The sequence below is a fragment of the Canis lupus genome, chromosome 2 (genome assembly GCF_011100685.1).
Source record: "Canis lupus familiaris isolate Mischka breed German Shepherd chromosome 2, alternate assembly UU_Cfam_GSD_1.0, whole genome shotgun sequence".
Taxonomy (NCBI): Eukaryota; Metazoa; Chordata; class Mammalia; order Carnivora; family Canidae; genus Canis; species Canis lupus.
Genome location: NC_049223.1, coordinates 9,488,426 through 9,515,665, shown reverse-complemented (window position 1 = coordinate 9,515,665; position 27,240 = coordinate 9,488,426). Strand labels below are relative to the sequence as shown.

General features: G+C 41.6%; 1 protein-coding gene across 1 annotated transcript; it reads left to right on the top strand.

Annotated features, from left to right (window-relative positions):
- Positions 1-6,396: 6,396 nt before the first annotated feature.
- Positions 6,397-9,646, top strand: LOC119876038 (protein lin-28 homolog A). Its single transcript, XM_038529608.1, has one exon. It carries the CDS (start codon positions 6,397-6,399, stop codon positions 7,015-7,017), a length of 621 nt encoding a protein of 206 aa, XP_038385536.1. The 3' UTR covers positions 7,018-9,646.
- The last annotated feature ends 17,594 nt before the right edge of the window (positions 9,647-27,240 follow it).

Here is a 27,240-nt window from a genome sequence, read left to right as displayed (position 1 = left end):
AACCATGGTGCCAGCTCACTTACAGATGCTTATGCAGTGCTACCTGACCAAGAAGCTTGGGGTTGGGGCAGCCCCAGTGGCTTAGCGGTTTAGCGCCACCATCAGCCCTGGGCGTGATCCTGGAGACCCGGGATCGAGTCCCACATCAGGCTCCCTACATGGAGCCTGCTTCTCCCTCTGCCTGTGTCTCTGCCTCTCTTTCTCTCTGTGTCTCTCACAAATAAATAAATAAAATCTTTAAAAAAAAAAAAAAAGCTTAAGGTTGAATTAAATTCAATATATGTGAGCTTGTAATCAGTACTATCAAAGAGATAAAACATAAATGCTATCAGATTATATGACAAAGAAAAGAAATATTGCCAGTTGTGGGATCACATGTCAAAAAAGGTATAACCTTCGAGCTGCTCCTTAACTGATCAGTTGGGTTTGCATATGCAGAAATGGAGGAGACGAGAAAGAACATGTCTAAGAAGAGAAAACTTCACAACTTGGAACCCAGCTGCAAGGATCCTGGTTAACCGCTGCCAGGGAGGGTAGAAAGGAGGGCCGCAAGACTCCAAATAAGTTTGCGCATTTGGGTAGGACCACATTTGAGGAAGGAAAAAGCTTCTGGGGCCTAGAGAATATCACCCAGGACGCAATACTTGATAGTCCAAACACCTATCAATAGAGAAAATGGGGTGATCTAGGCAAGTGGCCAGTGTTGGAAAAGTCCAGCATGGGTTAATGGGGAGACCCACAGACAGGTCAAATGTGAGGACAGGAATCTAAGAGCAGGTACCTTAAGAGGCCCTGGAAAGCAAAGCATAAATCAGGCAGCAGGTGCCACCTGGATAGGTCTGTTCATAGTCCACAAAGTATGACATGTCAAGAGCCTGAGCTTACAAAACAGACAGATGAGAGCTTCTTCCTACACCAGCTGTGTGACCTTGGGCAAGTCACTTAAACCCTCTGAGACTCAGATTCTTTTTCTGTTGAATGAGACTGGTAATACCGTGGTGTGCCTCTGTTGTTTTGGTCTGAGCAGCATCCATTCCTTTGGAGATTCCCATCTTTCCCAAGCCATGCATTTATTCACGGTAATCACTCAGGAAATGATCATTTTTATTGATTAGTAGCCATATAGGACATACCAATGTGACTGAAAAGGAAAGAAAATCTGCAAAATCATGATAAATACAGGCACAGACACATAGTCTCATAAAACACTCTCTGCTCCCCATCCTGTAGATCCTGACCAGGAAGGACTGTAGGGGCGGTGGGGCGGGGTGGGTGTGTGGAACACCCTTCACATGGCCACGCAGTGCTTCCAGAGGCCCTGCAGCAAGCCAACTCTGATTGCTCTTCCTATGCATCAAAGTGTTCTTTTTGTCCTTTGTTTTCATCAGGTTTTCAGTAAGCACCTTGGAGCTCTCTCTAACTAGTAGCCCCTGTTGTGAGAGTGATCATATCACACTTAATGGCACATCTGGCCTGGGAGATTATGGGGATAATGTGGGTGGTGGTCACAGTTTAGCCAAAGTCTATATAAATTTCAATTACTACCTGCAGCTCTACCCTGCACACACCCCTGTCCTGAGTTGGACTCCACTACTTTCCTTTGCCATAAACGGTGTGGGCATACCCTATAATCTTCCTCCATCTTCCTCTCTCCTTGTTTTTATTTTCTTCTCTCTCTGCAGCTGCAATATTCACAATTCAGATGCTGGCCAGTGAAGCCTATGACATTAACTATGTGTGAGGACATCTCTTATCTTATATCAACAAAATTGGTTCTTCCTCTTCCTACTCAGGCAAAAGTCCCAGTGTTGAAAAGACAGGCGTGGAGTGCATACCTGAATTGTTCTTAGCCATCTACACCTACGAGTCAGGTATTTTTAAATATCACTAATATTTCTTCTTCTTCTTCCTCTTTTTTTTTCTTTTTTGCAAAAGAGCACTTGCTGCTTCTTTTATGCGAGAAGAGCTTTGTTAACTATGGGCCCATCCACATGTGCAGTGGACAGAACACCTCCGAATGAGCAGAAGAGCTCATTTATAGGTTGTTTCTACTTTCCCCAAATAGATTTCAGTTTCCAACAGTCTCATCCACTGTCGTCTTACTCGAAAGCAGCTGATTTCTGTAATCATTTCTGTTGCCATGGGGAAAAAATAGTGTTAAAATGTTTGTAACCGAAACCCTACGTTTAGGGGAGCCAGCTGGTGTCGAGTTCTCCAGTTCTAGCCAACCCCTCCCCTTCTCCCAGAAGTCCCTTTGGGCGGCACAAGAGCACTGAGTTTACCTGGCACTCACTAGTGTGTGACAAAGGACATATTTGCCACCTGGGAGAAATCAAATCACAAGGGCTAGGGATGAAAAATTTGAACACCATTATCCTACAAATTTCCAGAAACTACACACACAGGAGATGGGCTGCAGGTGCGTTTTGACTTTTTAAATGTACAATAATTTTTTTCAAGATTTTGTTATTTATTTATTTATTTAGAGAAAACATGTGTGAGTGGGGGAAGGGGGAGAGGGAGGGAGAGAGAGAATCTCAAGCAGACTTAGCAGTAAGCACAGAGCTGGACGTGGAGCTCGATCCCATGACCTTGAGATCATGCTCTAAGCTGAAATCAAGAGTCGGACACTTAACCAACCAGCTGTGCACCAGATGCCCCCCAAATGTAGAATAGATTATATCCATAAAGCATTGAACAAAAAGCTCCTGGGTGAAAACAGCCATGGCTTTGTGCATTCCAAAAATAATTATTTTTCTATGGACCAGGTTTTTAAAAGTAAAGAATCTTGTCTCTGGGCAGGATAAAAATCCTGGCTTGCCAATTTTCCAGGCATGGGACATTAGCCAAGTTGCATAAAAGTTCTGTACCTCAGTTTCCACATTTGTAAAAAAGCAATATAAACAGTATCTAACTCATAAACTTCTGGGGTCATAGAAGTGAGATAAACACAGTACCCCATCCATAGCAGCAAGATTGCTAAGCCATAGTCATCGTTGAGTAGCAGTCAGCCACAGTGAGTATTGGCTGTTATTTTTATTCCTAACATTATCATGCTCATTTTGTGTGTTCCAGAGCTCCCTTTACCAAGTGGAGTCAGCATCCATAATTTCATTTCCTGTTTTGTCCTTTTTGATGCTTTTGAATTTTCCTTTAATGAAAGCACAGTAACAATCTTTTCAGCAGAGTTAACTGCCAGAACTCTAAATATCATTTTAAACTGTTTTTTATGGAGATACCTGGGTGGCTCAGTGGTTGAGCGCCTGCCTTTGGCATTGGGTGTAATCCGATGTCCTGGGATCGAGTCCCACATTGGGCTTCCTGCAGGGAGCCTACTTCTCCCTCTGCCTGTGTCTCTGCCTCTTTCTCTGTGTCTCTCATGAATAAATAAATAAAATCTTTAAAAAATAAATTTTGTTATAAAAGATTACAAACAGAATAATACAGCAAACTCTCCTTCCCAAATTCAGGTGTGACCATTTTGCCATTCTTGCTTCTCTGCTCCTCTTCTGCATTCTTCTCCTTTATGTTTGTGCAGTGATGTTTTAATATTGTCAAGAAAATTTCATACATTGTCTCTATGCACCTATAAAAAAATGAGGACATTTATGTATATAACCACAATATTATTAGCTCTGCTAATAGAACTAATGTCATCCAATATCCGCTCCAGAATGAAATATTTTGATTTGGCTCAAAAAATGACATTTTATGGTTGGTTTGCTTAAACCAGGGTTCAAACAAGGTCCACATGTTCTATCTAATTGCTGTGTTTCTTAATATATAACAATGTACTTAAGCCATATAACATGCCCTCTTAAGTCTTTTTAACCAGTAATACAGAATAACCACAAAACTTTAATTTTCCTTAAAGACCTATTATAAAATTTAAATGGAGGCTTTTTGTTTTTTTTTAATTTTTTTAAAGATTTATTTATTTATTTATGATAGACATAGAGAGAGAGAGAGGCAGGGAGAGGGAGGAGGGAGAAGCAGGCTCCACACTGGGAGCCCAACGTGGGACTCGATCCCGGGTCTCCAGGATCGCGCCCTGAGCCAAAGGCAGGCGCTAAACCGCTGAGCCACCCAGGGATCCCCTTTTTCTAATTTTTTATTTATTTATTTATGATAGTCACAGAGAGAGAGAGAGAGAGGCAGAGACACAGGCAGAGAGAGAAGCAGGCTCCATGCACCGGGAGCCCGACGTGGGATTCGATCCCGGGTCTCCAGGATTGCGCTCTGGGCCAAAGGCAGGCGCTAAACCGCTGCACCACCCAAGGATCCATGTTTTTATTTTATTTTTTTTTAATTTTTATTTATTTATGATAGTCACACAGAGAGAGAGAGAGAGAGAGGCAGAGACATAGGCAGAGGGAGAAGCAGGCCCCATGCACCGGGAGCCTGACGTGGGATTCGATCCCGGGTCTCGAGGATCAAGCCCTGGGCTAAAGGCAGGTGCTAAACCGCTGTGCCACCCTGTTTTTATTATTATTAAGCATTAAGAATGAATTTTTTTCGGGACACCGGGGTGGCTCAGTGGTTGAGCATCTGCCTTCTGCCCAGGGCGTAATCCTGGAGTCCTGGGATTGAGTCCCACCTCAGGCTCCCTGCTTGTAGCCTGCTTCTCCCTCTGCCTGTGTCTCTGCCTCTCTCTCTCTCTCTCTCTCTCATGAATAAATAAATAAAATCTTAAAAATAAAAAGAACGAGGGATCCCTGGGTGGCGCAGCGGTTTAGCGCCTGCCTTTGGCCCAGGGCGCGATCCTGGAGACCCGGGATCGAATCCCATGTTGGGCTCCCGGTGCATGGAGCCTGCTTCTCCATCTGCCTATGTCTCTGTCTGTCTGTCTCTCTCTCTCTCTCTCTCTCTGTGACTATCATAAATAAATAAAAATTAAAAAAAAAAAAAAGAACAAATTTTTTTCCCTTTTTTTTTTTAAGTAAGCTCTATACCCAATGTGAGGTTTAAACTCACAACCCTGGCATCAAGAGCTGCATGCTCTACTGACTGAGCCAGCCAGCCATCCCAAGAATGAATCCTTAGTTGGATTATACTCTTCAAGTAAAAAAAGAAAAAAAAAAAAAGAGAGAGAGAGAGAAGGAGAAAAAAAGAGGAGGCAAGAGAAAGAAAAGAAAGCCAGAAGGACATTTCCTCTCTTCTGTTTTCTCTTTATTGTTTTTTGGACTTCATCAAGGTAAGAAGCTTTTGCACAGCAAAGGATACAGTCAACAAAACTCAAAGACAACCTACAGAAGGGAGAAGATATTTGCAAATGACGTATCAGATAAAGGGCTAGTTTCCAAGATCTATAAAGAACTTATTAAACTCAGCACCAAAGAAACAAACAATCCAATCATGAAATGGGCAAAAGACATGAACAGAAATCTCACAGAGGAAGACGTAGACATGGCCAACAAGCACATGAGAAAATGCTCTGCATCACTTGCCATCAGGGAAATACAAATCCAAACCACAATGAGATACCACCTCACACCAGTGAGAATGGGGAAAATTAACAAGGCAGGAAACCACAAATGTAGCTATTCATTCTTCAATGGTTATCTTCCGTTATTTCTTCCCCCTGGACACTTTGCTATCCCACTTTCCATGTTCGTGTTAGGAGTGATCAGCATAAACCCAGATTATCAAGGATAAAATTTTAAACCCTAACAATACAAAGAACAAACTGATCGTTGCCAGAGCAAAGGGGGGGTCGGGTAAGCAAAGCAGGTGAAGGGGGAGTAGGAGGTTCAGACTTCCAGTTATGGGGTAAATACGTCGTCACAGGGATGAAAGGTGAAATACAGGGAATATAGTCAATGGTACTGTAATTGCGTTGTGTGGTGACAGGTGGTAACCATGCTGGTGATGAGCATAGCATTACATATAGAGTTGTCGAATCACCATGTTGTACGCCTGAAACTAATGCAGCATTGTGTATCAACTATACTTCAATTTTTTTAAGTCCAATAAAAAATTTTAGACCTAGTCACCCATTTAACTAAGAAATAATGAATCACTTTAATAGATCGCCTTTATCTTACTTCCTAAGGAGTTAGTGGAGAACGTTGTCACCTACCCTGAAGTTCCTCAGTGCCATCCTAGATCATAGTGGAGGGCAGGAGGAAAGATACAGAAAACAAAATACTCTGTTCTGGGTAAACATAGAAGATTGGGCCTGTGTGTTTACTTCCACTCTCTCCTAAAATCATGCTAAAATAACAGTAAAGAGATTTTTTTTAATCTAATAAAAATAGTGCTTTATTGTATAAATTGGCAAAATATAAACATTCGTGTTTTAAATCTGCTTTAAAATGAAATTTGAGGCCTCCGGACTTCTCTGGGGCCAGCAGCCACCCGACCAGGGGCCCGGGGCCGCGGGCTCAGCCGACTACCATGGGCTCTGTGTCAAACCAGCAGTTTGCAGGTGGCTGCGCCAAGGCGCCGGAGGAGGCGCCGGAGGACGCCGCCCGGGCGGCAGAGGAGCCGCAGCTGCTGCACGGTGCCGGCATCTGTAAGTGGTTCAACGTGCGCATGGGGTTCGGCTTCCTGTCCATGACCGCCCGCGCCGGGGTCGCGCTTGACCCCCCGGTGGATGTCTTTGTGCACCAGAGCAAGCTGCACATGGAGGGCTTCCGGAGCCTGAAGGAGGGTGAGGCGGTGGAGTTCACCTTTAAGAAGTCTGCTAAAGGCTTAGAATCTATCCGGGTCACTGGACCTGGTGGAGTATTTTGTATTGGAAGTGAGAGGCGGCCCAAAGGGAAGAACATGCAGAAGCGCAGATCAAAGGGAGACAGGTGCTACAACTGTGGAGGTCTAGACCACCATGCCAAGGAATGCAAGCTGCCACCCCAGCCCAAGAAGTGCCATTTCTGCCAGAGCATCAGCCATATGGTAGCCTCGTGTCCACTGAAGGCCCAGCAGGCCCCCAGCTCACAGGGAAAGCCAGCCTACTTTCGGGAGGAAGAAGAAGAAGAGATCCATAGCCCTGCCCTACTCCCAGAGGCCCAGAATTGAGCTACAGTGGGTGGGGGTAATTCTTTTTGTGATCAGGAAGTTTGGAGGAGCAGGCATCAATCGGCAGAGTGGAGAAAGTGGGGACAAGGTGGGTAGGGGGCAGCTGGCTCTGCCATATATCTCAGGCCAGGGTCCCACAGCATCACCCCCTCTTCCCTCTTGGCAGGGTAGGGGGGAAGGGGTGAGGCAAATGAATTACAACCGTGCTCTATCCAAATGCTTGTGGAGAGTTCTGAAGAAAATCCCTCCCCGTGTGCTTTACCTGAGTCTCCACCCTCAGATCTCCAGCTTTTGAAAGTAGCGTGGATAGGGAAGTTGTTTTCCTTTCAAAGAAGGACATGTAATAATAATTTTTCCCATGCCAGAGTGTAGAGATGAAGCATGAGACCAGATTGATGGGCCCAACCCATGACCACTATATTCTATGGGGAGGGAATCTCTAAGGGGTAAGGCAGGGGTTTTCTACATCTTGTCCCATAACCCACTCTTGGGATAGGGTGCTGAGGACTATCCCAAGCAATGGGTTGTGACAGTAGCCACAGGGATTGTTGTGTTGGAGCTACAGACCTCCTGCTCCTAAGCTTAATCCCACCCATTCTGGGCTGATAGGATTTTATTTATTTGCTCCCTTGGACAACCGCACCTTGGGCCCCACTTTCTCCAGGATGCCAACTGCACTAGCTGTGTGCGAATGACGTATCTTGTGCATTTTAACTTTTTTTTTCGTAATATAAATATTCTGGTTTTTGTATTTTTGTGTATTTTAATCTTAAGGCCCTCATTCCTGCACTGTGTTCTCAGGTACATGAGCAATCTCAGGGATAAGTCAGCAGCAGCTCCAGGTCTGCACAGCAGGAATACTTTTTTGTTTTATCACCAGGGAGAACAACTATTTGGAGTGCATAGCCTATTGAACTACCTCATTTTTGCCAATTAGAGCTGGCTTTTCTGCCATAGTGTTCTCTTGAAACCCCTCTACCTTCAGTGTTCCATGGGAGATGAGATTTTAACTCAGTTGCTCCATGACTTGATCTCCTTCTAGTGGAAGATTGGAAATTGGTCTAAACAGGAAAAGCTGGTATAGGAAGTAACGTTAGGAGAGGCTGCACCAACTAAAAGGTGCGGAGGGGAAGCCAGGATTAGTTGAGGGTTGTCTATACGTGTAATAAAGGATTCCTGTTCCAGACTTCTAATCCCAGGGCACGGGACTCACTTTACATACCGGATCCATCCTTTGCTGGATTGGGCTAGGCCTACCATGCACAACAGGGTGTGTGTGTGTGTGCGTGCGTGCGCGTGTTTTAAAGATGAGTTGGTAAGGATAGGTTTAAGAATAGTAACTCTGGAACCCATCTTGAGCTGCCCAGGGATGCGGTGTATGAAGCAAAGGCTAACTTTCTTAACCTTTATAAATTCTGGGCTTTTCTTGTTGACTTCCAGAGAGACCATAAGCCATGGCTTCTTTGCAGTGTCCAGAGCCAGTGTCCTGCCCTGCTGCAGCAGTGATTAGTGTCGTGGTAGTTAAAGGATAAAAGAAGGTTTTACTTAATATGCTGTGAGATCACCACAAACCTACCTCACTGTGTTGAAATGGGGCAGATGCAATAGAACACATTGGGTGATGTGTGTCTGATCCTGGGTTCTTGTCTCCCCTGCTTGCTGCCCCCTCTAGTGATTGTATTTGTCTGGGTTTTGTAGGTTTTCATGAATAGCTGATTGGGTGATTGCTAGGTGGCCTGGTTTGTGTAAATATAATGTGTTGGTCTTCTCCATGTTCTTTCGGGGTTTTATTGTTTACAAACTTCTTTTTTGTATTGAGAAAAATAGCCAAAGCATCTTTGACAAAAGGTTCTGCACCAGGAAAAGAAACTGGAACATAGCTTGGTGACCCCTCTTGAAGTGTGGCGGCCTTGGACTATCCTTTTGTGTTCTCTCCCCGTATTTCCTTTTTTGGGCCAGACCTTCTGTCCTGAAAACTTAACTCCTACCCTACCCTTCTCCTATCCCTCCTTCCAAGAAAAAGCCCCACACCTACACATTTCACGTTCTAAAGAAGCGAAGAACACTTCCTCCCTTGTTCCCAATCTCCTGTGTCAAGACCATTCCTTGATGTGATTCATACTAATACACTTGTATTTGGATGGAACAAACCTACTTTAATCTCTCCAGGCTGAGGGTAGAGGGAAGCAGAAGCAACGAGGGGGGCCTTGAATGTAGAAAGTAGGGTCAGGAGACCAAGAAAGGAAGATGAATGTATATCAAGTCACTCAGGAACTTTTATGCAGGTGCAAGAAACTTCTGTCAAAGTGGCCACAAGATTGTTTAATAGGAGACGGACGAATGTAACTCCCATGTTTACTGCTAGAAACCAAAGCTTTGTGAAATCTTGAATTTATTGGGGCGGGGAGGGGGGTGGTGGTAGGAAAGCTGTACCTATCTGTTCTTAACCTGATCCCTTCCCCTCATTTCTGAACTGCAGGAGACTGAGCCCTCTTGGGCTTTAGTGACTCCATCTCTGGGGAGTGTTTATTTGATGGTTGATGTTGCTGTGCCGGGTACTTCCTTTCCCACTTGCTATTGTCTTGTAACACACATGCGGACCCTTTTCCCTTCTCTCTTTACCTTGGGAAAATACAATGAATAAAAACTTATTGGTACTGAAAAAAATAAATAAATAAAATAAAAATAAAATAAAATAAAATAAAATGAAATTTGAGGAGCTCCTGGGGGTCTCAGTTGGTTAAGCATCTACCTTTGTTCAGGTTATGATTCCAGGATCCCAGGATCGAGCTCCACATTGGGCTCCCTGCTCAGTGGGGAGTCTCCTTCTCCCTCTCCCTCTGCCTGCCACTCTAACTGCTTGTGTTCTTTCTCTATCTTTCTCTCCTTGTCAAATAAATAAATTATAATAAAAATAAAAACTAAATATAAATAAATAAACGAAATGAAATCTGAGGCACCCAAATGGCTCAGTCAGTTAAGCGTCCGTCCAACCCTTGGTTTCTGCTCAGGTCATGATCTCAGGGTGGTGGGTTTGAGCCCCTCAACAGGCTCCATGCTCACTGGGAAGTCTACTTGAGATTCTCTACCTCTCCCTCTCTCTTGGCCCCTCCCCCACTTACATGTGCACATGTGCTCTCCTCTCTCAAATAAATGAATGAATCCTTTTTTTAAAATGAAACCTGAGGGGGATCCCTGGGTGGCGCAGCGGTTTGGTGCCTGCCTGCCTTTGGCCCAGGGCACGATCCTGGAGACCCGGGATCAAATCCCACATCGGGCTCCCGGTGCATGGAGCCTGCTTCTCCCTCTGCCTGTGTCTCTGCCTCTCTCTCTCTCTGTGACTATTATAAATAAATAAAATTTTTAAAAAAAAATAAAAAAAATAAAATGAAACCTGAGGCACTTACAGACTTCCAAAACATCTCTATGCGCCCTGGTTGAAAACTTTGGGCTGAGCAGACTTCTTTCTTATCTCCAGGAACATAGTGGACATAGTAGCAAGAGCTGGTGGCTCAGGAAATACCAGATCTGGCTCCAGTCCCAGCCCCTGCCCCTGGCCAGCTGCACGGTAGCACACTTGTCTCTTCCCATCTTGACATCTCAATTTCACCGTGTGGGAAAAGAGAGGGTAGATCCTATGGGATCTATGACCTCCCACACCCCTTTCAGTTTTTAAAGGGTTTGCTCCTGGTCCCAGTAATAAAAATGTTAAGCCAAATTAAGTGAAATCCTAAACTCAGCTCTTGCTGAACCCAACAGAAGTGACCCTGTTCACCCAAAGGGTTTCAACTGAAAAAAATCAAGCTCATAAACAGAGAGAAACAAAGTAACAAAATTTGTTAGAAGGACTCACAGAATTTACAAAAAAGTTGTCAGACTCACAGTTATGGTTTACTATAGCTAAAGGATACAGATTAAAATCAGCCAAGGGAGGAAGTGCACAGGACAGTGTCTAAACACAGAGCTTTCCATTCCTCCTCTCCCTGTGGTGTCATGGAGACACATTAACTCCTCCTAGCGACAACGTGTGGCAACATGCACAGAGTATTGCCAACCAAAGAAGCTCACCCTGAGTCCAGAGTTTTTATTGAGGCTCCATCTTACAAGAATAGCCTACTGTGTACATGGCTAACCTCTGTCTCCAGCCCCTCAGGAGGTCAAGATAGCTTGGCATGACCAAATGCACCCACCCTAAGTCATGTCATTGGTCATGTCAAAGCCCCCGGGAAACAAAAACAAAAACATTCCTATTGCCATGATATTGAACTTTGAAATTACCTCCCAGAATTCTCTCTCTCTGGGCGAGACCAGATTCTTTACTATATGAGCCACTGCTTGGTTTTTGGCCAAAACCAAGCTTTCTTACAACAAAACAGTGAGTCCTTAGCATTCTCATGGTAACGTCCTCACACAAACCCTTTCCATTTTATTATTAAATACTTCTGGGAACTTATCCCCCCAATAGAGTATTTCTTCAACATCACCCAAGACATTTTGGATATTTCAGGTTTCAAGATTATTTTATGTTCTTCATTCATAGAGGCAATTTCAATTAATGTTAGTAATCTCTCAAATGGGAATCTTACGGTCTCAAATTCCAGTGGTCACTGCTGGGTGGTGCTCACTGGATTTTACCTTAAGCCTCAATCTGCACTCCACATAGGGTTACCATATAGAGAATTTGTCTGTGCCACCATTCCAGGTTCTAACAGGGAATTAATTAAAGAAATAATGCTTTGTCCACCAGATATTCTATATTGTTTCAAATTAACACCCTATGTGTGCTAAGGTAATCTTACAGGTTTTCATTGAGCATGTCAAGTTGGCTGAAGGGCAAATTCAGATGCCTTCTGTTTTACAATACTAGGTGGAATTGTTCCTCTGTCAGACACAATATCCATCCCCCTAATACATTCAGGTAAAGGAGACACAATACTTTACATAAATATTGTTCAGTCATTCTAATTTTTATCCCAATTTTCATTTTGATCCTATCAAACACTGCATTTCCATATCCTGCCAATGCAAGTGTAACCCTCTTAGGATTTTACCAACAGATTTGGAACTGCAGTATGTTGGGCTTCCATGTCAAGGAATCCCAGAAAATTCTCTTCTTCATCCTCTCACCATGTTACCTACTCAAGTGCATTTGACCTTGAATCTTCAGACAGGGATTAAGCCAAGGGACCTAGGCCCTTTTGTCAATCTCTATCTTTTTTTTTTTTTTTAAGATTTTATTTATTTATCCATGAGAGACACAGAGAAAGAGAGAGGCAGAGACACAGGCAGAGGGAGAAGCAGGCTCCATGCAGAGAGCCCCATGTGGGACTTGATCCCGGGACTCCAGGATCATGCCCTGGGCCAAAGGCAGGAACAAAACCACTGAGCCACCCAGGGATTCCCCCGTCAATCTCTATCTTAATTAGATTGTAGAACTGTCTCTCTGAGGGGTTGGAGATCAGACTTCTGTTTGTTGTCTTTGTCTTCTGGCCTTTAAAATTTTTCAAAATTAGGATAAATAGAGCAGACTTGTTTAGAACCCTTTAGGGTTAGGGGACCAGCAGAACCTATTAGTCCATCCAGATTCCAAGAGTGCTGCATAAAGACCTTTGTTTTGACTCTATGATGTCTACTTTATTCATCCCATTTCTTTTTTTTTTTTCAAGATTTTATTTATTTATTCATGAGAGACATAGAGAGAGAGAGGCAGAGACACAGGCAGAGGGAGAAGCAGGCTTCACGCAGGGAGCCCAATGTGGGACTCAATCCCGGGTCTCCAGGATCAGGCCCTGGGCTGAAGGTGGCACTAAACTGCTGAGCCACCCGGGCTGCCCCATCCCGTTTCTTATTTACCATTCAAAGAGTCCTCCCCTGCTGGAATGAGTTCTTTAACTCTCTCCTTTCTCTTTCCCATTCTTTTAAGAGTCACTCTAATCTTCTTCACTATCTGTTATTTCAACATAACTTCTCTTTGGTAAATTCCCACAGGCTAGCTGCTGTAGCTCAGAATCTAAGCTTGGCCCACTTACAAACCAGATTCAGATTATAAATCAGAATACAAGATTGGCCCAGTGTCAGGACATCCTCCTTTACTTTCATTTTGGCTGATTCAGATAGCAATAACCAAGGATTGTATATTTAGCTTGTTTCTTGTTATTTTGCATTTCTGTATGCATCTAGCGAGCCAGATACTTAGAACTGGATTCATCATTTCTAAATTCCATTGTTAACTTTTACCTCCAGTAAGTGATGGCAGCAGAACTGCAGTTCTATACTGTGGTTGACCCTGCAGTCATCCAGGAATCAAAGGTTCATCATTCCACAACCTCTCATGCTTCATCTTCCCAAAACACAGCTTTCATGAGTTCTGTGAATCCTTTCCAGGAATTGTTAAACCTAAGGAGGTCTTGGAAACCCCTGAAATTGCAGTTGGTTTCAGACATGAGTCTGGTCTTGTGCACTATTTCCTCTAACTTCAGAAACCCCAAAACAACAAATGGAAAATAGCAAGTTGGAAGAATACAAAGTAGAAAGAAGGAAGTTTTTGTGTTTTTTTTTTTTTAAGATTTTATTTATTTGTTCATGAGAGACACAGAAAGAGAGAGGCAAAGACACAGGCAGAGGGAGAAGCAGGCTCCATGTAGGGAGCCCGATGTGGGACTCGATTCCAGGTCCCCAAGATCATGCCCTGAGCCAAAGACAGACGCTCAACTGCTGAGCCACCCAGGCGACCCGAGGAGGAAGTTTAAAAAGAAAACTCGAAGAGATAAGATATTGCACCACAAAACAAGAATAGGACATTCTTAAAAGATGAGGTATCAGGGAAAAGAAAATTTTTAGAAATTACGAATATGTTAACAGAAACTAAAAACTCAATAGAAGAATTGAAAACACTGAAGGCGGGATCACTGGGTGGCGCAGCGGTTTGGCGCCTGCCTTTGGCCCAGGGCGCGGTCCTGGATATCCGGGATCGAATCCCACGTCAGGCTCCCGGTGCATGGAGCCTGCTTCTCCCTCTGCCTGTGTCTCTGCCTCTCTCTCTCTCACTGTGTGCCTATCATAAATAAATAAAAGTTAAAAAAAAAAAAGAAAACACTGAAGGCATTTCTCAGAAAGAAGAGCAAAAGATAAAGAAAGGTGCTAAAGAGTTGGATTTCCAAACAACTGTACAGTCCCGAAAAGTGTGTTAAAGAAAATATTTTATGATAAACATTTGCCTGAGCATTTTAAAGGAGAACTTTAGGAAAACAAGTGTAACCCACAAATAGAAAAAAGGAATGAGGTGCCTAGGTGGCTTAGTTGGTTAAGCATCTGCCTTTGGCTCAGGTCATGATCTCAAGGTTCTGGGATCAAGCCCTGCATCCAGCTCCCTGCTCAGCAGAGAGTCTGCTTCTCCTTCTCCCTCTGCCAACTTGTGCTCAGTCTGTCTCCATCAAATAGATAAATAAAATCTTTAAAAAAAAAAAAAAAAAAGTAAAAAATAAATAAAATAAAAATAAATTAAAAAAAATTTTTTTAAAAAGGAAAAGGAACAAATAGGGGGGAGTCTAATAACAGAAGGACTGGTTAAATCGTGAAGTATCCTGTAACTATTAAAATTTAATGACAGGGACACCTGGGTGGCTCAGCTGTTGAGCATCTGCCTTCAGCCCAGGGCATGATCCCAGAGTTCCAGGATTGAGTCTCACATCGGGCTCCCTTGCATGGAGCCTGCTTCTCCCTCTGCCTGTGTCTCTGCCTCTCTGTGTGTGTCTCTCATGAATAAATAAATAAAATATTTAAAAAAAAAAAAAAACTTAATGACAAGAAGATATATGAAAGTGTATTGACTTAAAATTCATGTAACAAAAAAAGGCATTCAGATTCCAAGATAGTATGTTTAATGCGATCTTATTGTACAATATATTTTATCTATGGCTATGTACATTTAGTCATTTTTTAAAGAAAAAAGATACGAAGAACTAAATGTTTACCTTCAGGTGATAGGAATGTGAGTGTTATTTGTTTTCTGTATTTTCCAAATTTCCTCAATCAACAATTACTTTTGTAAATAGGAAGGGAAAGTGTTCCTTTAAAAGATATGGTGCGTGGGAGACATCGCCCTTTCCTTTCTTCTTATAGTTGTCTCCTGAAGTAAAGGATCCACATTATGGTTTTCAACCCCACTGCCTCTGCAATCCTCTAACCACCCTTCTCACACCTCCTAATTCTGCATCCTGTCAGCACTAATCTCATCTCCTTCCTCATCAAATTTTCCTCCTTTCATCCCATATATAAACAAGTAAAAACCCTCTAAAGGGACCCTGGTGTAATTCTTTTGTATTTCACTCAGTATGTCAAATAACAAGCATGAAATGAACACTTATTAAAGAAATAAATCAATGTTCGAGAAGAGGGAGACCTAATAGTGGGAGGGCTGGAGAGATGCAGAAAGCCTTCATGGGGGTGGTAAAATATAACTGGGTCTTGAAGAATGGCTAGAATTTGGGCAGCTCCCAGGAAGAGGAAGCAGGCCTGCCAGGAAGAGTCAAGAGCATGAAAGAAGAGATGGATCCAGCCATGTAGCTTCAGGAAACATACAGTAAATTTGCCTGGTTGGAGTGCAAGTTGAAGGTTGGAAAATCGTAAAGAGTATTTTTGGGGAGGTTGAGGCTACATGAAGAAGTATAGTGGTCAGGCTGAGCTTTTACTCAATGGTAGTGGCTCTGAAATTTCGGCAGGACATTTGTTAAAACAGCTTGCCCCACCACCACCCCATCCCAGAGTTTCTGTCTTAGTACATCTTGGGTTGGGCCCAAAATTTTGTAGTTCTAGTTTGTTCCCAGGTACGGCTGGATGCACATGAGAACCATCTAAAGAGCTTTTTTAAAAAGCCAGAGCCAGGGGCTCCTGGGTAGCTTACTCAGTTGGTGACTGACTCTTGATTTCAGCTCAGGTCATGATTTCAGAATCCTGAGATAGATCTCTGCATGTGAGCTCCATGTTCAGCAAGGAGTCTACTGGAGATTCTCTCTCTCTTCCTCTGCCCTTCCCCCTGCTCACACTTTCTCTCTCTGAAAAAAAAACAAATAAATCTTTAAAAACAAAACAGGGATCCCTGGGTGGCGCAGCGGTTTGGCGCCTGCCTTTGGCCCAGGGCGCGATCCTGGAGACCCGGGATCGAATCCCACGTCGGGCTCCCGGTGCATGGAGCCTGCTTCTCCCTCTGCCTGTGTCTCTGCCTCATTCTCTCTCTCTCTCTGTGACTATCACAAATAAATAAAAATTAAAAAAAAAAAAAAAAAAAAAAAACAAAGCCAGGGTCCTACCCCACAGAGATTTTCATTTCACTGATCTGAAGTAGGACCTGAGGAGCATCTGAGTGCTCCTCAGGTCCTCAAGCTCCACCTTGGGCTCTCTGCTCAGTGAGGAGCCTGTTTCTTCCTCTCCCTCTGCCTGTCACTCTGCCTTCTTGTGCTCCTCTTTTTCTGTCAAATAAATAAATATTTTTTAAATAAAATTAAAAATTGGAAAGGAGATGTTAACATATTATTTATTAATTACACAAATAATGCATCAATGTCAAAAAATGAGAAATTACAAAGAAAAAATCCACTTTATGTATATAAAATATATGTTTACAAAAATGGGATCATATTTACTAATATTTTTTCCACTTCCTAAAACATTATAAACAACTTCCACAACAATAAATGTAAGTAGAAAAAATAAATAAATAAATAAATAAATGTAAGTAGAATTCGGGACGCCTGGGTGGCTCAGCGACTGAGTGTCTGCCTTTGGCTCAGGGCGTGATTCTGGAGTCCCAGGATTGATGTGGAGTCCTACATCGGGCTCCCTGCCTGGAACCTGCTTCTCCCTCTGCCTCTCTCTCTGTGTCTCTCATGAATAAAAAAATAAAATATTTTTTAAATGTAAGTATAATTCATAATTTATGATAGCTGCATACTACTGTATCTTAAGAATGTGCTATGATTTATTTAAGCAATAATAGAAAATATTTTAAGATTGTAGAAGGTGGGGATCCCTGGGTGGCTCAGCGGTTTAGCACCTGCCTTTGGCTCAGGGCGTGATCCTGGAGTCTCGGGATGGAGTCCTGCATCAGGTTCCCTGAATGGAGCCTGCTTCTCGCTCTGCCTGTGTCTCTGCCTCTCTCTCTCTCTCTCTGTGTGTGTCTCTCATGAATAAATAAATAAAATCTTAAAAAAAAAAAAAGATTGTAGAGGGTGACCATACCATATGGGATCAAAGACAAAGCACAGGACTTTAGTTCTATTCTTGCCTTGCCACTTGCTGAGTGAACTTGGACAAATCAATATTTATGCATGAAATTACAAACTCCTCAACTAGGGTATTTACAGTAAGAAACACAATATGAATAAAGAAATCATAGGACTTGTTGACTGGTTAAGCATGGGAACTACATAAAAATATTTTTAAAATATAAATTGGGATCCCTGGGTGGCGCAGCGGTTTGGCGCCTGCCTTTGGCCCAGGGCGCGATCCTGGAGATCCGGGATCGAATCCCACGTCAGGCTCCGGGTGCATGGAGCCTGCTTCTCCCTCTGCCTGTGTCTCTGCCTCTCTCTCTCTCTCACTGTGTGCCTATCATGAATAAATAAAAAAATTTAAAAAATAAAAATAAAATAAAATATAAATTGAGGGCACCTGGGTGGCTCAGTGGTTGAGCGTCTGCCTTCGGCTGGGGTCGTGGTCCCGGGGTCCCGGGATCGAGTTCCACATCGGGCTCCCTGCAGGAGCCTGCTTCTCTCTCTGCCTGTGTCTCTGCCTCTCTCTATCTCCGTCTCTCATGAATAAATAAATAAACTTTAAAAAAATAAAATAAAATATAAATTGCTAGTAAACAAAGAAACAACTTTGACTTTTTTTCTTTCTCTCTTCGAAAAGCCCAAGATCAAAATTAACATACTTTGAAAAGCAGAGAAGACCATGATAGGGATGTATATTCTTTCCTTCTCTGAAGTATAATGATACTTTTATTTTTTTTAAGATTTATTTATGGGGATCCCTGGGTGGCGCAGCGGTTTGGCGCCTGCCTTTGGCCCAGGGCGCCATCCTGGAGACCCGGGATCGAATCCCACGTCGGGCTCCCGGTGCATGGAGCCTGCTTCTCCCTCTGCCTGTGTCTCTGTGCCTCTCTCTCTCTCTCTGTGACTATAATAAATAAATAAAATAAAATAAATAAATAAATAAATAAATAAATAAATAAATAAATAATAAAAAAAGATTTATTTATGATAGACAGAGAGAGAGAGGCAGAGGGAGAAGTAGGTTCCATGCAGGGAGCCCGACGTGGGACTCGATCCAGGTCTCCAGGATCACACCCTGGGCTGAAGGTGGCTCTAAACCACTGAGCCATCGGGCTGCCCTTAATGACACTCTCCTGAAGCTCTAGTAACAGTCTTACCTAATCTTTGAAGTCTGCTGTGATTTTTACCCTCTGATTTCCTGTTCACTTATAATCTAACACATGGCTCAGCCTTTAATTAGACTTTCATCCTTCCCCAATTATTGGTCTTGTCTCCCCAACTAGTCTGTAAACTCCCTGAGTACAGAGATGGCTTCCTCCACCATCACTTTCAATACTTACTTTCTGGGTAGAGCCTGAAGTAGTACAGGATACATACATATCTGTTAAGAACATTTGTTGATTTTCAGTTTTGCAATTCAGTAATCTGATCAGCAGACCACTCTAGTTACTGATGCATATTTTGTGTCTCCAAAGACAAATCTCTAGGAATCCTTAAATTTACAAATATGTCAAAGACAGCCATTTCAATTTAGACAGTTTCTAAATAATTTAGCATTTAAGGTTTTCCCCCTTCCATTGGCTCTAGAAATCTAAGCTCTCCAAAGCCTCTCTTTTCCTATTTTTCACCAAATGACAGCTGCAATGACTTCCAGAGTTCATGTCAGTACACAAATCATACTACCATGGAAATCTGCAGTTCAGTGTATTTGGTGAGCTCATTACACAATAAAACTTGAGGTCAGAGATTAAATTCTATTTCCCAGCAAACAAAAATTGGTCTGACAATATGCAACCAACCAGCTTTTCAATAAAATACTCACACATGGCAAATTTTCTTCTAAGGCAGTCAAAACATTTTTTATCTTATTAATGTTTGATTACAAAAGCAACAAAACTCATAATTTATTTTTCCCTAGAAATTATACAGATAAGCAGTGATTACTTTTTCTTTCCTAATTTATATTAACTAGAACTCTTAAATATGAAATCTATCCACCTGCTCAGACTGTCTTATATTCTCAATATTGGCAATTTTTCAAATGTAATTCTTTAGAGAGAGAAAAGATAAATCACTTGCAGTCTTTTTTCCTTCCTTTCTTCCTTCTTCTTCCCTCCTTCTTCCTTCCTTCTTTCTCTTTCTTTCAGTAAATGTTTAATGGCTCCTATGTACCTTTACTGTGCCAGGCAGTGTACAAACAGTAGTGACCATAACAGTCTAATCATGGAGAATAGACAGAAACCAGAGATTGTAAACTGGCAGCTCTCAGATCTATTGTGACCATTAATGAATTTGGTTGGCCCATACAATGTCTTTTTTTTTAATTAATTAATTTATTTATTGTAAATAATCCCTACCACCAATGTGGGACTCAAACTCACAACCCCAAGATCAAGAGTCGCATGCTCTTTCCAACTGAGCCAACCAGGTGTCCCACAATGCCTTTTTTTTAATTGAATTATTTCCTTGCATTTTAAAACCAAGACATCTCCTATTTAAAAAAAAAAAAACAAGATTTTGCATTATATGAAAAATTGGAAAATTCAGTAGCACTGAACCCCTCACTCCCTCAAAAGAACAACTACCAGATCCAATGGGAAATGCCATGGTCAGAGACATGGAGTTCTTCCCAGTCCACACATGATCTTCCCAACTCAGCACTGAGTTTGCAACTGCTGCATTGAACAGCCACAGAAATAATCAATGAATGGTTACTGATGGCAGCAAATGCTACAAAGGGAAACACACAGCTTGAGAGAATTTAAGAGAGGAAACTAATTTAGACTGAGGGCCAAGAATGATCTCTTTGAGGACATGACATTTAGTATTGACACTCATCTTTTATGAAGTATTTATCCAAGTAATGATAAGTACCATTTATTGAGAGTATTGGTGACAGGCACCTTATTTAATTCTCACCAAAACAATTCTTCATCATCCCCATTTTGCTCATGAGACAACTGAAATGAGGCATCTGGGTGGCTCAGTGGTTGAGCATCTGCCTTCAGCTCAGGGCGTGATCCCAGGGTCCTGAGATCGAGTCCCGCATTGGGCTCCCTGTGAGGAGCCTGCTTCTCCTTCTGCCTATGTCTCTGCCTCCCTCTGTGTGTCTCTCATGAATAAACAAATAAAATCTTTTAAAAAAGAAAGAAACACCTAAGATTTAGAAAAAAGTGAGGTTTAAGAAGGTCCAACAATGAATCCAAATATACAGAACCAGAAGTAGAAAACCTGAAGTCAGAACCAAATCCTGATGGATTCCAAATTATGTGCTTATTCCAGTAAAAACAATCTAGCATGAGTTTCCTAGAAAACAAAACATCCCCTACTGAAGATGACTTTATGGTAAAAAAATCAGAAACCACATCAAGAAATAAACCACTATGAGGAAAAGTCAGCAGACAGGACGAAGGTTATCATTTATACGCAAGAACTGGTTTTAGTAAAACAATTTAAAAGAGAGTTTAGGGGCGCCTGGATGGCTCAGTTGGTTAAGCACCTGACTCTTCCTATCAGCTCAGGTCTTGATCTCAGGGTCATGAGTTCAAGCCCCATGTTTGGCTCCACATTGGATGTGGAGCCTACTTACAAAAAAATATAGGGACACCTGGATGGTGCAGTTGGTTGGGCATCTGATTCTTGGTTTCACCTCAGGTCATGATCTCTGGGTCATGGAATCAAGCCCTGAGTCAGGCTCCGTGCTCAGTGAGGAATTTGCTTGTCTCTTTCCCTCCCTCTCTCTAAAATAAAGAAAGAAACAAAATATTTAAATATATATAGATAAATAAATAAAAATAAAAGAGAGTTATGGAGAGGTGGGGGGGCATGGGTGAAACAGGTGATGGGGAATAAGGAGTGCACTTGTCAAGATGATCACAGAGCATTGCATGGAAGTGTTGAAGTGCACCATACTGTGCACCTGAAACTAATATTACCCTATATGTTAACCAACTGGAATTAAAATTTATAAACAAATAAATAAATAAGAGTTGAAAATAAGTATGTTCAAAAATATTTGAAGAAGTAGTGCAGGGGAAGAAAATTCTTTCTTTCCCCATAACAGGTTCTCCCACTGGGGACCCTGTAAATTGGACTGATGAAAGGGATTAACAAGAGAAAAGAAAATGTATTTTTTAAGATTTTATTTATTTATTTATTTATTTATTTATTTATTTATTTGAGAGAGTGTGAATGAGAGAGAGAGAGGGAGGGAAGAAGCATGAGCCGGAGAAGGGGTAGAGGGAGAAGCAGACTCCGCACTGAGCAGGGAGCCCTATGCGGGACTTGATCCCAGGACCCTGAGATCACAAGCTGAGCCGAAGGCAGATGCTTAGCCAACTGAGCCACCCAGGCCCCCTGCAAATAAATGTATTCAATGTAAGTTTTCTATGACATAGGAGCCTTCCTCAAGAAATGAAGATCTGAAGAAGATATGAGAATTTTTATACTAAGTTTTATACTTTGCACTCACTAGACTGAAAAGTCGTGGGAGAACGTGATAGGACAAAAGGATGTAAGCTAAGGGCAGTAAACTGGGAGAAACTTAACAAAGACTATTCTTTCAAATTCCTCTAAGGTCTTCAGAGGTGAGGTTGCTCCTTTCCCCAGGGAAGACAGAGCACCTGCCCTTCTTGTACCTGAATCTCATCACCTGGTTCAGGGGAGACGCAGAAGATCTGAGAATTCTTCCTGCATCTGCCAATTCAAACTCATTTATCTTAAAATACTCAATAAGTGAAGGTGCTGTGCTTAGGGGTAGCACATCTTGGACTCTGTTACTGGGAATTAGTGCAGAATGAAGGGAGGGGAACTATTGGAACTGTATCATCCCTTCTTCTCACACTGATATCATTGGATTCTATATATGGTGGCACAAATCTTAATGTATCATCTCAGGTGATTAAGAAATATAACTTTCTTTATTTTCTATACTTTAACTTAATTTTCATTTTGATCCCTCATTCTACTACTCTGACAGGCAATATCAACTTTTCAGAATTTCATATCCCCTTCCCCGTTGTGTCAAGGTGCCAGGGAAATTTCTACCAAAGCATTAGAGAAGTGAGTGATTCCTCAGAAACCAAATAACAGTTTTTTAAATCTCGCATTTGCTCAATAAATACTTGATCTACTGCTTCTGGAAAAATACAAAAGTATTTATAGAATAAGTTTTTATCTGTAACCCATTCCATTCTTAAAATGATTTGACATAATCATAAAAAAAAAAAGAGAATGAGATTGGGGAGCCTGGATGGCTCAGTCAGAGAAGTGTCTGCCTTCTGGACATGATGTCAGGGTTCTGGGATTGAGCCCCACATTGGGTGGCTCCCGGCTCCATGAGGAGTCTACTTCTCCCTCTGTCTCTGCCCTTCCCCCTGCTTGTGCTCTCTCTATCAAATAAATATATAAAATCTTAAAAAAAAAAAAAAAGAAAAAAGAAAGAAAAGAATGAGATCTTGCCATTTGCAACAACAATGGATGGACCTAGAGTATATTATACCAAGCGAAATAAGTCAAAGAAAGACAAATACCATATGACTTCACTTATATGTGGAATCCAAAAAATAAAACAAATGAATGAACAAACAAACAAAGCAGAAATAGACCCATAAATACAGAGCACAAACTAGTGGTTGCCAGAAGGGAACAGGTGAAGGGATGGGCAAAATCAGCAAAGGGCAGTGGGAGATACAGGCTTCCATTATGGAGTGAATAAGTCACGAGGATCAAAGCTACATCGTAGGGAATCTAGTCAATGATACTCTAGTAGTGCTGTATGGTGACAGATGGGAGCTACATTTCTGAGCACAGCATAACATTTGGAGTGATCAAATCACTATGTTGTATATTGAAATTAATGTTACATTGTGTGTCAAGTATACTTCACTATAACATCAATAAATAAATACATATATACATAAAAACATAAATAAATACATAATAAAGTACAAATTGAAGCATGTTAAAGAATAAACGATTTTTTTTTTTGAGATTTAATTTATGTATTCACGAGAGACACAGAGACACAGGCATAAGGAGAAGCAGGCTCCCTGTGGGGAGCCTGATACGGGACTCGGTCCCAGGACCCCGGGATCATGCCCTGAGCTGGAGGCAGATGATCCACCACTAAACCACCAAGAGTAAATGATTTTAATGATAAAGTTTTAAGTTATGAAGAAAGGGAATATGAATCAAGAGAAAAGAAGGAAGAAAATGTTTCTAAGAATTGAGAACATTTTGTTCTTAGCGTCCAAATAGCCAAGGCAAGGAAGAAAACTGGCAGTCTATAGTTTACCTTATCAGAAAAGAAAAAATGCATTATTCTTTAATGGACATTTTACTTATCAATTAAGTTGAGTATCTTTGAAACAATAATATTTAAACAATGAGAGACTAGCAGCTTAATGGTGAGCAGAATGAGATAGGAGAGACACTGAAGTTGAAACAGTCAGATAAAGTTCTTCAATAAATAAATAAATAAATAAATAAATAAATAAAGTTCTTCGAGATTCATGAGAAATGAAAAGAAAATCTGATGTATTTGTTTGTTTCTCTAAAGTGATTTTGAGGAGTGTGGGAAAAATTTGTATGTGGTAAATCATTTTATTCCCACTTACAGCTATTACAGAAATTGGAGACTTCAAGACCAGATCTATATTTAAGGATGAATAACACTGCCATTTAGTAAATTATTACTGCTATTAATCCAAATCAACTGAAATTGTTCCTTAAAAGTTGGAGCTAACCGAAGTCAAATCAGAGATAGTATAAAAGCATTAACAAAATTAAAAGGCAAATTTGGTCAGTAAGTAAAATCAGATCAAACAAGCAATTTTCAAGGCTCAGAAGTGAATTACTGACCTGGTATAAACCTAGCTCAAGAAACGAATGACATAGGGAATTTAATGGTTGAACCAGAACTAGCCCCATCATGCCTAGCCATGCTAACTGTAAGGATGATGAGGTGCTTTTTGAAAAAAAAAAAAAAAAGCGGGGAGGAGAGAGAGAGAATTGAGAATTCAGTTAAAAACTGCTCTCCTGTGATCATCTTATAGGAAAAAAAATGCCTATTTACTGAACAAAGTACATCCAAGAATACCCATCACTTCGGTGACAAGAAAAATCATGATAATAATAATTAAATTGTGTGCTTGTGGAATTTCAGAGAAAGCCCATGGAGAAAGCACAATTAAATCAGCCTTACTCTTGTTCTAACATTACCCGCCCCAGTAGGTTTAAACACTATAAGCCCTTTGGGAGTCACATCAACTGCTCAGGTCCACGGGATGGCTCGAGTGCCTTGTTACTATGATGGATAAATGGCACCCTTCTGACCTGAAAGAGTTAATATGATGCCCCCACCACCATGTATTACTAGGGAGATCCCTAAGATATTACCTGGTCCTAGTAAGAAAAGAACCCATTTGTTCCCAAAGTTTTCTACTCATAAAACCCAGCAAAGACCCCTTTTTCTTTCTACATCCAACCCCCATGCCTGCCTACCCTAAAAACCATATTCTGTAAACCAAATTTTCAAACTGTAAGACTGGCTTTTCTCATGAGGCAAAGAAAAAAAACCTCTGTGATTAATGCTCTGCTAAAAGCATAGAATGTAAAATGGGAAGATTATTTATGGTTCTTCTCTTTAGGAGCTAATAGAGTCAGACGTTAGCCTAAAAGGTTGGAAATCCTACAGTGGGATTTTTTTTTCAACAGATAAAAGTGGCTTCTGGAAAGCAGCATAAATACTGTCTGCAGTAAGCCATAAGCACTAATAATTTTGCTATAAGTGCTCAGTCAAAGGGAGATGAACATTTTAAATGTTATTAAAAAATGGACAGCATATTATCTTGAAAGCCACAGTGAAATACTAACCTAAGTGACAAGCATGGCTTTCTGTGCCATGTTTTAAGATGGACGGTGGTTGGAGGGATTTACCAGAGCACTCTTCCACATAGTCAAATCACATTCAGTGGCTCAAAATGTAATATGGATTGAATTTTCAATTTCTAGTTATATTTTCCCCAAGGCTGTTACATTTTTTTTCTCCTAAACTGTTCATTCTTCTTTGGTTAATTCTGTTTGAAAGACCTGCTTTGCTGATTATCCAAGATAGACAAGAGAACATAAAGCTTGATTTCACTACCTTCGACATTGTTAAAACTTAATTTGGCAGAGAGAGGTTTGGTCATTTTGTTTGTTTGTATTTTTCTAGCAGGGTATTTCCAGTGAAAAGCTTTTGGCATTTTTGTTCCCTTTTTACTTTTTTAAGGTCTTTTTTTTTAAAGATTTATTTATTTATGAGAGAGAGAGAGAGGCAGAGACACAGGAGGAGGGAGAAGCACGCTCCATGCCGGGAGCCAGACGCCGGACTCGATCCCGGGACTCCAGGATCACGCCCTAGGCCAAAGGCAGGCACTAAACCGCTGAGCCACCCAGGGATCCCCGTATTTTTTAAAGTTACTCTACTCCCAGTGATATGGGGCTTGAACTCACAACACCAAGATCAAGAGTCATATGCTCTATCACTAAGATAGCTGGGCACATCTTGTTCCCTTTATTGAAAATCAGGAGTGTTAGGGAACCTGAGTGGCATAGTGGTTGAACATCCAACTCCTCACTTCAGCGTGGGTCATGACCTCAGGGCCATGGGATTGAATGCCATGTTAGGCTCCATGCTCGGTGGACAGTCTGTTTGAGATTCTCTCTTTTCTCTCCATCTCCCTCTGTGCCCCCATCTCCTCTCAAATAAATAAATAAATAAATCTTTAAAAAATAAAAATAAAAATCACGAGTACTAAAAGTTTACTTTTTGGGGCAGCCCGTGTGGCTCAGTGGTTTAGCGCCGCCTTCAGTCCAGGGCCTGATCCTGGAGACCTGGGATCGAGTCCCACGTTGGGCTCCCGGCATGGAGCCTGCTTCTCCCTCTGCCTGTGTCTCTGACTCTCTCTCTCTCTCTCTCTCTCTCTCTCTCTCTCTCTCTGTGTCTCTCATGAATAAATAAATAAATAATCTTTAAAAAATAAATAAATAAAAATAAAAATAAAAGTTTACTTTTTTTTTAGTGGTGTTCTTTAATAAAGTTGATTTAGGGGAACCCTGGGTGGCTCAGCGGTTTGGTGCTTTGGCCCAGGGCGCGATCCTGGAGTTCCGGGATCCAGTCCCGCTTAGGGCTCGGCATGGAGCCTGCTTCTTCTTTTTATTTTATTTTATTTTATTTTTAAGATTTTATTTATTTATTCATTAGAATACACAGAGAGGAGAAAGAAAGAGAGGCGGAGAGAGAAGCAGGCTCCATGCAGGGAGCCCAACGTGGGATTCAATCTCGGGACTCCAGGATCACGCCCTGGGCGGAAGGCAGGCGCTGAACCGCTGAGCCACCCAGGCTGCCCATGGAGCCTGCTTCTCCCTCCTCCTGTGTCTCTGCCTCTCTCTCTCTCTGTCTATCATGAATAAATAAATAAATCTTTAAAAAAATTAAAAAGTTGATTTAATGAGTTACTAGAAATAAAGAAATAACAATTTGGAAATTAAAAGGCTTGAAGATTGCCTCTTTATAGTAAAAGAGATTTCCACAAAACAGATGTGTGGGTTGTCAGTAAGTCAACAATTCCTTACTGGTCTAATTTTGGGGGTGATTAAAACAATTATATGCACAGAAATAGTACTGTTACCAGATGATTCCGTGGTTGATTTTGATCAAGGTAACCAATGAGTAACAGCATCTTGGTGGGATGAACAGCTCCAGAGGAATCCTACTTCCACGTGGATGGAAAAGTCTAGTTATGGGTTGATATTAGAGGGGTATTCTGGATCAGACTTCCTCCTTCCTCAGTATGTTCAGAATGGTGTGCAAACATGTGTGTCATGAAAGCAGTTCATGAATCTACAGTGTTCGAATTTTTTTTTTTTTTGCTAAGATTTTTATTAAAAGAGAGCATGTGTGCCAGTG